This window comes from Carcharhinus amblyrhynchos, chromosome 11, assembly GCF_965287045.1.
Source record: "Carcharhinus amblyrhynchos chromosome 11, sCarAmb.v2.hapA, whole genome shotgun sequence".
NCBI lineage: Eukaryota > Metazoa > Chordata > Chondrichthyes > Carcharhiniformes > Carcharhinidae > Carcharhinus > Carcharhinus amblyrhynchos.
This window is the reverse complement of record NC_137334.1, coordinates 12,411,559-12,422,223: the sequence shown is the minus strand read 5'-3', so window position 1 is coordinate 12,422,223 and position 10,665 is coordinate 12,411,559. Positions and strand designations below refer to the sequence as shown.

General features: G+C 48.2%; 1 protein-coding gene across 1 annotated transcript in view; it reads left to right on the top strand.

The window, feature by feature from the left end:
* The first annotated feature begins 1,581 nt into the window (after positions 1–1,581).
* col6a2 (collagen, type VI, alpha 2) overlaps positions 1,582–10,665 on the top strand; it is a 75,670-nt gene continuing 66,586 nt past the window's right edge. The window contains exons 1-2 of the mRNA XM_080198581.1: positions 1,582–1,716; positions 3,342–3,958. Of these exons, the coding sequence (XP_080054707.1) occupies positions 1,602–1,716; positions 3,342–3,958 (732 nt within the window). The 5' untranslated portion in view covers positions 1,582–1,601. The remainder of the gene's footprint in view (positions 1,717–3,341; positions 3,959–10,665) is intronic.

The window sequence follows — 10,665 nt, the reverse complement described above, 5'->3', positions numbered from 1 at the left end:
TCGTGGCTCAGTTCCACTTTCCCGCCCTCTCCCCATAACCCTTAATCCCCTCTCTTATCAAAAACCCATCAACCCGCGTCTTAAAAATATTTAGCGAGGCAGCCTCCACCACTTCAACGGGCAGAGAATTCCAGAGATTCACCACTCTTTGAGTGAAGAAATTCCGCCTCAAGTCCGTTCTAAACCGCCCCCCCTTTATCTTGAGGCTGTGCCGTCTAGTCCTGCTGTCCTTTCTGAGCGGGAAGAGTCTCTCCACCTCTATCCTATCCATCCCATTCATCATCTTATACGTCTCAATGAGATCTCCCCTCATTCTTCTAAACTCCAACGAGTACAAACCCAGTCTATTTCGTCTCTCTTCATAGTTCAACCCCCTCATCTCCAGTATCAGCCTAGTGAACCTCCTCTGCACTCCTTCCAAGGCCAAAATATCCTTGCATAAGTGCGGCGACCGAAACTGCACACAGTACTCCAGCTGCGGCCTCACCAGTGCCCTGTACAGTTGCAGCAAGACCTCCCTACTTTTATATTCTATCCCCCTCGCTATAAAGGGCCAGCATCCCATTCGCCTTCCTGACCACCTGCTGCACCTGCAAGCTGGGTTTTTGTGACTCATGCACAAGGACCCCCAGGTCCCTCTGCACCGTTGCATGCTGCAGCTTTCCACCCTTTAAATAGTAATCCCTCCTACTATTATTCCTGCCAAAGTGGATAACCTCACACTTGCTAACATTGTACTCCATCGGCCAGGTCCTTGCCCACTCGCTCAGCCTATCTAGATCCCTCTGCAGACTTTCCACACCCTCCGCACAATTTGCTTTTCCACTCATCTTTGTGTCATCAGCAAATTTCGTCACCCTACACTCAGCCCCCTCCTCCAGATCATCTATATAAATGGTAAATAGCTGAGGCCCCAGCACCAATCCCTGCGGCACTCCACTTTGGTTCGTCCAGGTCTCTTCTGCTTGCTCAAACCCTTTTCACCTCTCACCATCCTGTGTCTTCGATTAAACCGGCACCCCCGCACCGTCTCCCAATTTCAAGTTCTCATCCTTGTGTTCAAACGATCTCTAGCCTTGCTCCTTCCAACCTCTCCTCCCCCACCAATCCTGCTCTGTCTCCCTCTCCAAAGTCTCTGAACCCTGTTGATCTCAAACCAGGAAGCAATGAGAAGGATGCAAGTTGACCATTGCGTTGAGGAGAAACAGAACCTGGCGCAGTCAATTACGTACGGATGGAGAATAGGCACGTTTCTCGGTCTGTGATAAATCAGAGCCTCCGTGTTTAGCATCACGAGCAGCCCTGCGCCTCACTGTCCAGACTGAAATCTCGGAAACCATTTCCCTCCGCCTCTCTCCCTTCTTTTAAGGCACCTTGGCCATTTTTTGAACCACCATTTTCAGTAACCATCCTAAATGTCCCTTCCTCCAGCTCAATGTGCGCTCATTTCCATTCATGTTTCAATGTCTGAATTGTTCAACAGTTAAACGTGTCGAATAGATACGAGCGATTTGCGAATTTCTGGTTCCAGACTTTTGACACTTTTTATAGTTTGTTTTTGCTGTATTCATCAGGTGTAGCTGCCTATCTACAGACAGAAAATGCTCCCAACGCTTCTCACATTGCTGCTGCTTGCCTGGGGACTTGTTGACCCAGTCAGAGGTCAGTTGACTACATACGACGTGGAGCCTACTCCTAGTCCAGAAGGATGCACAGGTAGGGGAAGCGGAGGTGTGGAGGAGGTCTTGGTAAAACTGCTTTGAATTTGGTCACTTAGGCCCTCTTTCCTTTAACCCCCACCCCCAACTCTGAGTATTGAACTGTGTGGGGTGAAGGGGCAATGTCAATGTCCTGTGTGGTGCCAAAGCCAACAGATGAGGAGATGCCACTTTGATTGGCAGGACGTCTGGTCCAGGCAAAGCCATTCCTGCCTGTAGTTGGAATTGGCGGTCTGGAATGATTGCCTCTTCATGAGAAATGTCTAAGATTCAGTCTAATGGTGGGGGGGTGGGTAATGATGGGGCAAGTGCTTTCAGAGACTTCATTCATTCATGAAAAAAGGATTTACTTACAATGATCTTCCAGAGCAGCAGCGAGTGTGTCGCTAATCCTAAAATACCCCTGCTTCAGGGAACCCCTCCCCCTCGGAGTGATTCTCCACTCTGAGTCCCAATTGGCCACCCAACTCAGGTGACCTTTACCCTGTTGTGCTGGCCTTAGAAGAAAAGAACAAAGAAAAGTACAGCACAGGAACAGGCCCTTTAGCCTGACAGGCCTGTGCCGATCATGGCGGTACAGTAGTTAGCACGGCTACCTCAAGACCAAGGGCCTGGGTTCGATTCCCGGCTTGTGTCACCGTCTGTGTAGGGTCTGCACTCCCTCGGCGTGGGTTTCCTCCGGGTGCTCTGGTTTCCTCCCACAGCCCAAAGATGTGTAGGTTAGGAGAATTGGCCAGGTTAACTTGCCCCTTAGTGGTAAATACGTGGGGTTGTAGGGACGGGACGTGGGTGGGATTGTTGTCGGTGCAGACTCCATGGGCCAAGTGGCCTCTTTCTGCACTGTAGGGATTTTATGATTCTATTATGCCCTAACTAAACTAAAACTAAACCTTCTACCCTTACTCGATCCATATCCCTCTATTCCCTCCCTATTCCTGTACCCGCTCAGATGCCTCTTAAATGTTACTAATGTGTCTGCTTCCTCCACCTCCTCTGGCAGCGTGGTCCAGACACCCACCGCTCTCTGTGTGAAAAACCTCCCCCGCACATCTCCCTTAAACTCTCCCCTCTCACCTTGAACCTGTGTCCCCTTGTAATTAACCCTGGGAAAAAGCCTCTGACTATCCACCCTGTCTGTGCCTCTCATAATTTTGTAGCTATCAGGCCTCCCCTAATACGTAGATTAGGGGATTAGCCACGGGAAATGGGTTTCCTCCGGGTGCTCTGGTTTCCTCCCACAGCCCAAAGGTGTGTGGATTAGGTGCATTGGCCATGCTAAATTGTCCCTTAATGGGCCAGGATGTGTCTGTCAGAGGGATTAGCAGGGTAAATGTGTGGGGTTTCAAGGTTGTGGGTGGGATTGTTGTTGGTGCAGGCTCGATGGGCCGAATGGCCTCTGTAGGGATTCTCCTTCAGGTATTTTCTCTTCAGATAGTGATGTAGTTGACTTTTGAAAGCCCAATTTGCCTCTACCATCTTCTTGCGGCTGCTCGTTCCAAATCCCACCTGGTTTTTTGGGTTGGGGTGGGGGTGAGGAGAATGGATATGTAAAGATATTTTTGGATCTGTTTTCTTCGATGAAGAGTGTCATTGTGTTTTTTTGTCTCTGGGGTTGCCTCTCAGGGAAGCAGGAGTGTCCCATCAGCGTATACTTTGTGCTGGACACCTCGGAGAGTGTGGCCCTACAGACCCGTATCCAGGGCGACCTGGTCAGCAACATCAAAGACTTCACCCGTGACTTTGTCAACAAGATGGTGAACGGGGCCTTCAAGAGCAAGGTGAAGTTGGTCTGGGAGTTTGGCGGCCTGCATTTCTCCGACCGAGTGGAGGAATTCAGCCGCATCACATCCAACAAGGCGGACTTCCTCAGCAGGCTGAGCAGCGTCAGTTACATTGGCCGGGGCACCTTCACGGACTGCGCCCTGAGAGACATGACGGACAACATCAAGCAGCAGTCCCGCTCCGACACCCGCATCCATTTCGCCATTGTCATCACCGACGGGCACGTGACGGGCAGCCCTTGTGGTGGCATCCAGGCCATGGCGGAGAGGGCCAGGGACGCCGGCATCAAGGTGTTTGCCGTGTCAGCTGACGATCTGGCACCTACCCTGCAGTACGAACCGGGCCTCAAGGCCATTGCCAACTTCCCACACGAACTGTACCGGAGCAACTACACTGCCACCTCAGCGGTAGACAGCGCAATACCAGTCAGGACAATGGATCGAATCATTCAAGTTATGGTGAGTGCTCCTTGGTCCAAAATATCTGTTCTTTTGACTATACCTTTCTCCTGTTCTGAGCATATATTACCCGGTATGCTCCGGCCATTTCTCAAGTTTGTATGTGCCGAATGTGCCTTACAATAAAATTAGGGTGGCACAGTGGTTAGCACTGCTGTCTCACGGTGCCAGGGACCCAGGTTCGATTCCCAACTTGGGCCACTGCTTGTGCAGAGTTTGCGTGTTCTCCCCATGTCTGCATGGGTTTCCTCCGTGCGGCACTATGGCACAGTGATTAGCACTGCTGTTTCACAGCGCCAGGGACCCGGGTTCAATTCCCGGCTTGGGTCACCATCTGTGCGGAGTTTGCATGTTCTCCCCATGTCTCAAAAGTCTCACTTCTGTTGTGGGCAAGGTTTTAGAAAAAATTATTAGGGATAGGATTTATAGTTATTTGGAGAGTAATGAATTGAATGGAGATAGTCAGCATGGTTTTGTGGAGGGTAGGTCGTGCCTTACTAACCTTATTGAGTTTTTTGAGAAAGTGACCAAAGAGGTGGATGGGGGTAAGGCAGTTGACGTGGTATACATGGATTTTAGTAAGGCGTTCGATAAGGTTCACCATGGAAGGCTTCTGCAGAAAATGCAGATGTATGGGATTGGGGGTGATCTAGGGAATTGGATCAGGAATTGGCTAGCAGATAGGAGACAGAGGGTGGTGGTTGATGGTAAATATTCATCATGGAGTTCGGTTACGAGTGGTGTGCCTCAGGGATCTGTTTTGGGGCCACTGCTGTTTGTAATTTTTATTAATGATCTGGATGAGGGTATAGTTGGGGGTGGATTAGTAAATTTGCTGATGACACCAAAGTCGGAGGTGTGGTAGATAGTGAGGAAGGGTGTCATAGTTTTCTGCGCTGTATTGTTCTATGTTCTATGTTCTATGTCTGTGTGGGTTTCCTCCGTGTGGCACTATGGCACAGTGATTAGCACTGCTGTTTCACAGCGCCAGGGACCCGGGTTCAATTCCCGGCTTGGGTCACCATCTGTGTGGAGTTTGCATGTTCTCCCCGTGTCTGCGTGGGTTTCCTCCCGGTGCTCCGGTTTCCTCTCACAATCCAAAGATGTACGGGTTAGGTGATTGGCCATGCTAAATTGACCCTTAGGTCAGGCAGACTAGCCAGGATAAATGCATGAGGTTATGGGAATAGGTCTGGGTGAGATTGTGGTCGGCGCAGTCTCAATGGGCCGAATGGCCTCCTTCTGCACTGTAGAATCATAGATCACAATCCCGCTCAGCCCCTATTCCCGTAAATCCACATATTTACTCTGTTAATCCCCTTGACACTATGAGACAATTTACCATGGCCAATCCGCCTAATCAGCACATCTTTGGACTGTGGGAGGAAACCGGAGCACCCGGAGGAAACCCACGCAGACATGGGGAGAATGTGCAGACTCTACACAGACAGTGACCCAAGCCAGGAATCGAACCCGGGTCCCTGGCGCTGTGAGGCAGCTGTGCTAACCACTGTGCCACCCACTTTATTTCAAATCTCATTTTGTGGTCCTACTCCTGTCTTCAGCTGTGGGTTTTTCTGTTGTGTGTTGCCAGGTTATAACTTGCATGATCTGTTTGTTCTTTTCAGTCAGTAATAGCAGAGTTATACTGCATGCTGCGAGTCTGCCTTCCTGCATGTAGACATGGTTTGTTCCCGGCCACTGAACGCCGTGGGTTTTGGGACCTCAGCTCGTCCCTGCTCAGAAAAGATTTCCGATTATATTTTAAGGTTCTGTTGTTCAGTTACTTTTAAGATGGTTATGGGGTGGTTACGGGCGGCACGGTGGCACAGTGGTTAGCACTGCTGCTTCACAGCTCCAGGGACCTGGGTTCGATTCCCGGCTCGGGTCACTGTTTCTGTGGAGTTTGCACATTCTCCCCATGTCTGCGTGGGTTTCCTCCAGTTTCCTCCCACAGTCCAAAGATGTGCGGGTTAGGTTGATTGGCCATGCTAAATTAATCCTTAGTGTCCTGAGATGCGTAGGTTAGAGGGATTAGTGGGTAAATGTGTAGAAATATGGGGTTAGGGCCTGGGTGGGATTGTAGTCAGTGCAGACTTGATGGGCTGAATGGCCTCTTTCTGCACTGTAGGGATTCTAAGTGCTGCCCCCAGTGGGGAAGCTGCTGTAGTGGGCAGTGCCCGCTTGGTCAGGTAGACTCATCATTGTGTTCTGTGTCCAGTGATGACAGTAGCTCTCTGGGCTGCACTCCTGCTCCTGAGTCAGAGGGTTCAACATTTACCTCCCCCCGGCCAACCCTGAGCATCGGATGCAGGCAGTGGGAGCAGTGCAGTCAGAGGCAGTGTGTTTAAGATTGACTGATGTCCAAGGTTAAAGAAACTGGCCTCAGCAGGTTGAAGAATTGACATTGCTTAACCATTGGCACAATTGCTGCGTTAGCGATCGATTGGTTTAAAAACTGTGGTTTCTACATGGTTAAGGATTGAAAATTAGTCAGATTAAGGATTGAAGGTTATAGTTGGACAGATCCCCATGGTTACGTAGTGACGGTCCTATTGGGGTTGAGGAGTGACGGTTCCATTGGTGTTGAGGAGTGACGGTTCTATTGGTGTTGAGGAGTGACGGTTCTATTGGGGTTGAGGAGTGACGGTTCTATTGGGGTTGAGGAGTGAAGGTCCTATTGGGGTTGAGGAGTGACGGTTCTATTGGGGTTGAGGAGTGACGGTCCTATTGGGGTTGAGGAGTGACGGTTCTATTGGGGTTGAGGAGTGACGGTCCTATTGGGGTTGAGGAGTGACGGTTCTATTGGGGTTGAGGAGTGACGGTTCTATTGGGGTTGAGGAGTGACGGTCCTATTGGGGTTGAGGAGTGACGGTCCTATGGGGGTTGAGGAGTGACGGTTCTATTGGGGTTGAGGAGTGACGGTCCTATTGGGGTTGAGGAGTGACGGTTCTATTGGGGTTGAGGAGTGACGGTTCTATTGGGGTTGAGGAGTGACGGTTCTATTGGGGTTGAGGAGTGACGGTTCTATTGGGGTTGAGGAGTGACGGTTCTGTTGGGGTTGAGGAGTGACGGTTCTGTTGGGGTTGAGGAGTGACGGTTCTATTGGGGTTGAGGAGTGACGGTTCTGTTGGGGTTGAGGAGTGACGGTTCTGTTGGGGTTGAGGAGTGACGGTTCTATTGGGGTTGAGGAGTGACGGTTCTATTGGTGTTGAGGAGTGACGGTCCTATTGGGGTTGAGGAGTGACGGTCCTATTGGGGTTGAGGAGTGACGGTCCTATTGGGGTTGAGGAGTGATGGTCCTATTGGGGTTGAGGAGTGACGGTTCTATTGGTGTTGAGGAGTGACGGTTCTATTGGGGTTGAGGAGTGACGGTCCTATTGGGGTTGAGGAGTGACGGTTCTATTGGGGTTGAGGAGTGACGGTCCTATTGGGGTTGAGGAGTGACGGTTCTATTGGGGTTGAGGAGTGACGGTCCTATTGGGGTTGAGGAGTGACGGTTCTATTGGTGTTGAGGAGTGACGGTTCCATTGGGGTTGAGGAGTGACGGTTCTATTGGGGTTGAGGAGTGACGGTCCTATTGGGGTTGAGGAGTGACGGTTCTATTGGGGTTGAGGAGTGACGGTTCTATTGGTGTTGAGGAGTGACGGTCCTATTGGGGTTGAGGAGTGACGGTTCTATTGGGGTTGAGGAGTGACGGTTCTATTGGTGTTGAGGAGTGACGGTCCTATTGGGGTTGAGGAGTGACGGTTCTATTGGGGTTGAGGAGTGACGGTCCTATTGGGGTTGAAGAGTGACGGTTCTATTGGGGTTGAGTAGGAACGGCTCCACAGGGTTGAGGAGCAATGGTTCTATAGAGTTGAGGAGTGATTGTTATCTAGATTTAAGGAACAAGGTGGATCTATAGGGTTCAGGATCAACAGTTCCATAGGGCTGAGGGGTGTTGGTTGGAGAATTAAGGAGCAATGCGTTCCATAGGGTTAAGGGGTGATGATTCTATAGAGTTGAAAAGTAATGGTTCCATAAGATTCAAGAGTGACAGTACTATAGGGTTGAGAGATGACAGTTCTATAGGTGTGGCAATTCTACTGAGCTGAGAAGCAATGGTATATATTGCAGGAGTGACAGTTGGTAAGGGTTGATGTGCGACATTTTTACAGGATCATGGAGCGACAGTTCTATAGGGTTAAGGAGCGACAGTTCTATAGGGTTACGGAGCGACAGTTCTATAGGGTTAAGGAGTGACAGTTATATAGGGTTAAGGAGCGACAGTTCTATAGGGTTAAGGAGCGACAGTTCTATAGGGTTACGGAGCAATAGTTCTATAGGATTAAGGAGTGACAGTTCTATAGGATTAAGGAGCAACAGTTCTATAGGGTTAAGGAGTGACAGTTCTATAGGGTTAAGGAGCAACAGTTCTATAGAGTTAAGGAGCGACAGTTCTATAGGGTTAAGGAGCAATAGTTCTATAGGATTAAGGAGTGACAGTTCTATAGGGTTAAGGAGCAACAGTTCTATAGGGTTAAGGAGCAACAGTTCTATAGGGTTAAGGAGCAATAGTTCTATAGGGTTAAGGAGTGACAGTTCTATAGGATTAAGGAGCGACAGTTCTTTAAGGTTAAGGAGTGACAGTTCTATAGGGTTAAAGAGCAACAGTTCTATAGAGTTAAGGAGCAACAGTTCTATAGGGTTAAGGAGTGACAGTTCTATAGGATTAAGGAGCAACAGTTCTATAGGGTTAAGGAGCGACAGTTCTATAGGATTAAGGAGCAACGGTTCTATAGGGTTAAGGAGCGACAGTTCTATAGGATTAAGGAGTGACAGTTCTATAGGGTTAAGGAGCGACAGTTCTATAGGGTTAAGGAGCGACAGTTCTATAGGATTAAGGAGCAACAGTTCTATAGGGTTAAGGAGCGACAGTTCTATAGGATTAAGGAGCAACAGTTCTATAGGGTTAAGGAGCAACAGTTCTATAGGGTTAAGGAGTGACAGTTCTATAGGATTAAGGAGCAACAGTTCTATAGGGTTAAGGAGCGACAGTTCTATAGGATTAAGGAGCAATAGTTCTGTAGGGTTAAGGAGTGACAGTTCTATAGGATTAAGGAGCGACAGTTCTTTAAGGTTAAGGAGCGACAGTTCTATAGGATTAAGGAGCAACAGTTCTATAGGGTTAAGGAGCGACAGTTCTTTAAGGTTAAGGAGCAACAGTTCTATAGGGTTAAGGAGCGACAGTTCTATAGGATTCAGGAGTGACAGTTCTATAGGATTCAGGAACGACAGTTCTATAGGGTTAAGGAGCAACAGTTCTTTAAGGTTAAGGAGCGACAGTTCTATAGGATTAAGGAGTGACAGTTCTATAGGGTTAAGGAGCGGCAGTTCTTTTAGGTTAAGGAGCGACAGTTCTATAGGATTAAGGAGCGACAGTTCTTTAAGGTTAAGGAGCGACAGTTCTATAGGATTAAGGAGTGACAGTTCTATAGGATTAAGGAGCGACAGTTCTATAGGATTAAGGAGCGACAGTTCTATAGGATTAGGGAGCGACAGTTCTATAGGATTAAGGAGCGACAGTTCTATAGGGTTAAGGAGCGACAGTTCTATAGGATTAAGGAGCGACAGTTCTATAGGGTTAAGGAGTGACAGTTCTATAGGATTAAGGAGCGACAGTTCTATAGGATTAAGGAGCGACAGTTCTATAGGGTTAGGGAGCGACAGTTCTATAGGGTTAAGGAGCGACAGTTCTATAGGGTTAAGGAGCGACAGTTCTATAGGATTAAGGAGCGACAGTTCTATAGGATTAGGGAGCGGCAGTTCTATAGGATTAAGGAGCGACAGTTCTATAGGATTAAGGAGCGACAGTTCTATAGGATTAAGGAGCGACAGTTCTATAGGGTTAGGGAGCGACAGTTCTATAGGGTTAAGGAGCGACAGTTCTATAGGGTTAAGGAGCGACAGTTCTATAGGATTAAGGAGCGACAGTTCTATAGGATTAGGGAGCGGCAGTTCTATAGGATTAAGGAGCGACAGTTCTATAGGATTAAGGAGCGACAGTTCTATAGGATTAGGGAGCGACAGTTCTATAGGATTAAGGAGCGACAGTTCTATAGGGTTAAGGAGCGACAGTTCTATAGGATTAAGGAGCGACAGTTCTACAGGATTCAGGAGTGACAGTTCTATAGGATTCAGGAACGACAGTTCTATAGGGTTAAGGAATGAAATTCTGCAGCGTTAAGGAGCAATGGCTGTGTAGAGTTGCAGAGTGATTGTTTTATCGGGATAAGACATGAACTTTATACAGGATTGAGATTGATATTTATATGGGGATCAATGAGTGATGGTTCTGTAGGAATAAGGAGTAACCGCTCAATAGGGCTGAGGAGTGATGGTATAATAGGGATGAGGTCAGAGAGCCATGGTTATATTAGATGAAGGAGCCGTAGTTCTATATACTGAGATAATAATAAATAAATTATTCAGATTACCAATTGACTTTGATTAAAGATTAATAATTAATTGGTCTACAGAGTATACATTGATTGGTCAGCCTTTGGGTTTAGGGATTGATTGATTGGTCTATGGGATTAGGGATTGATTGGCCTGTGAGTTTAGGGATTGATTGATTGGTGTATGGGATTAGGGATTGATTGATTGGTCTGTGAGTATAGGGGTTGATTGATTGGCGTATGAGATTAGGGATTGATTGATTGGCC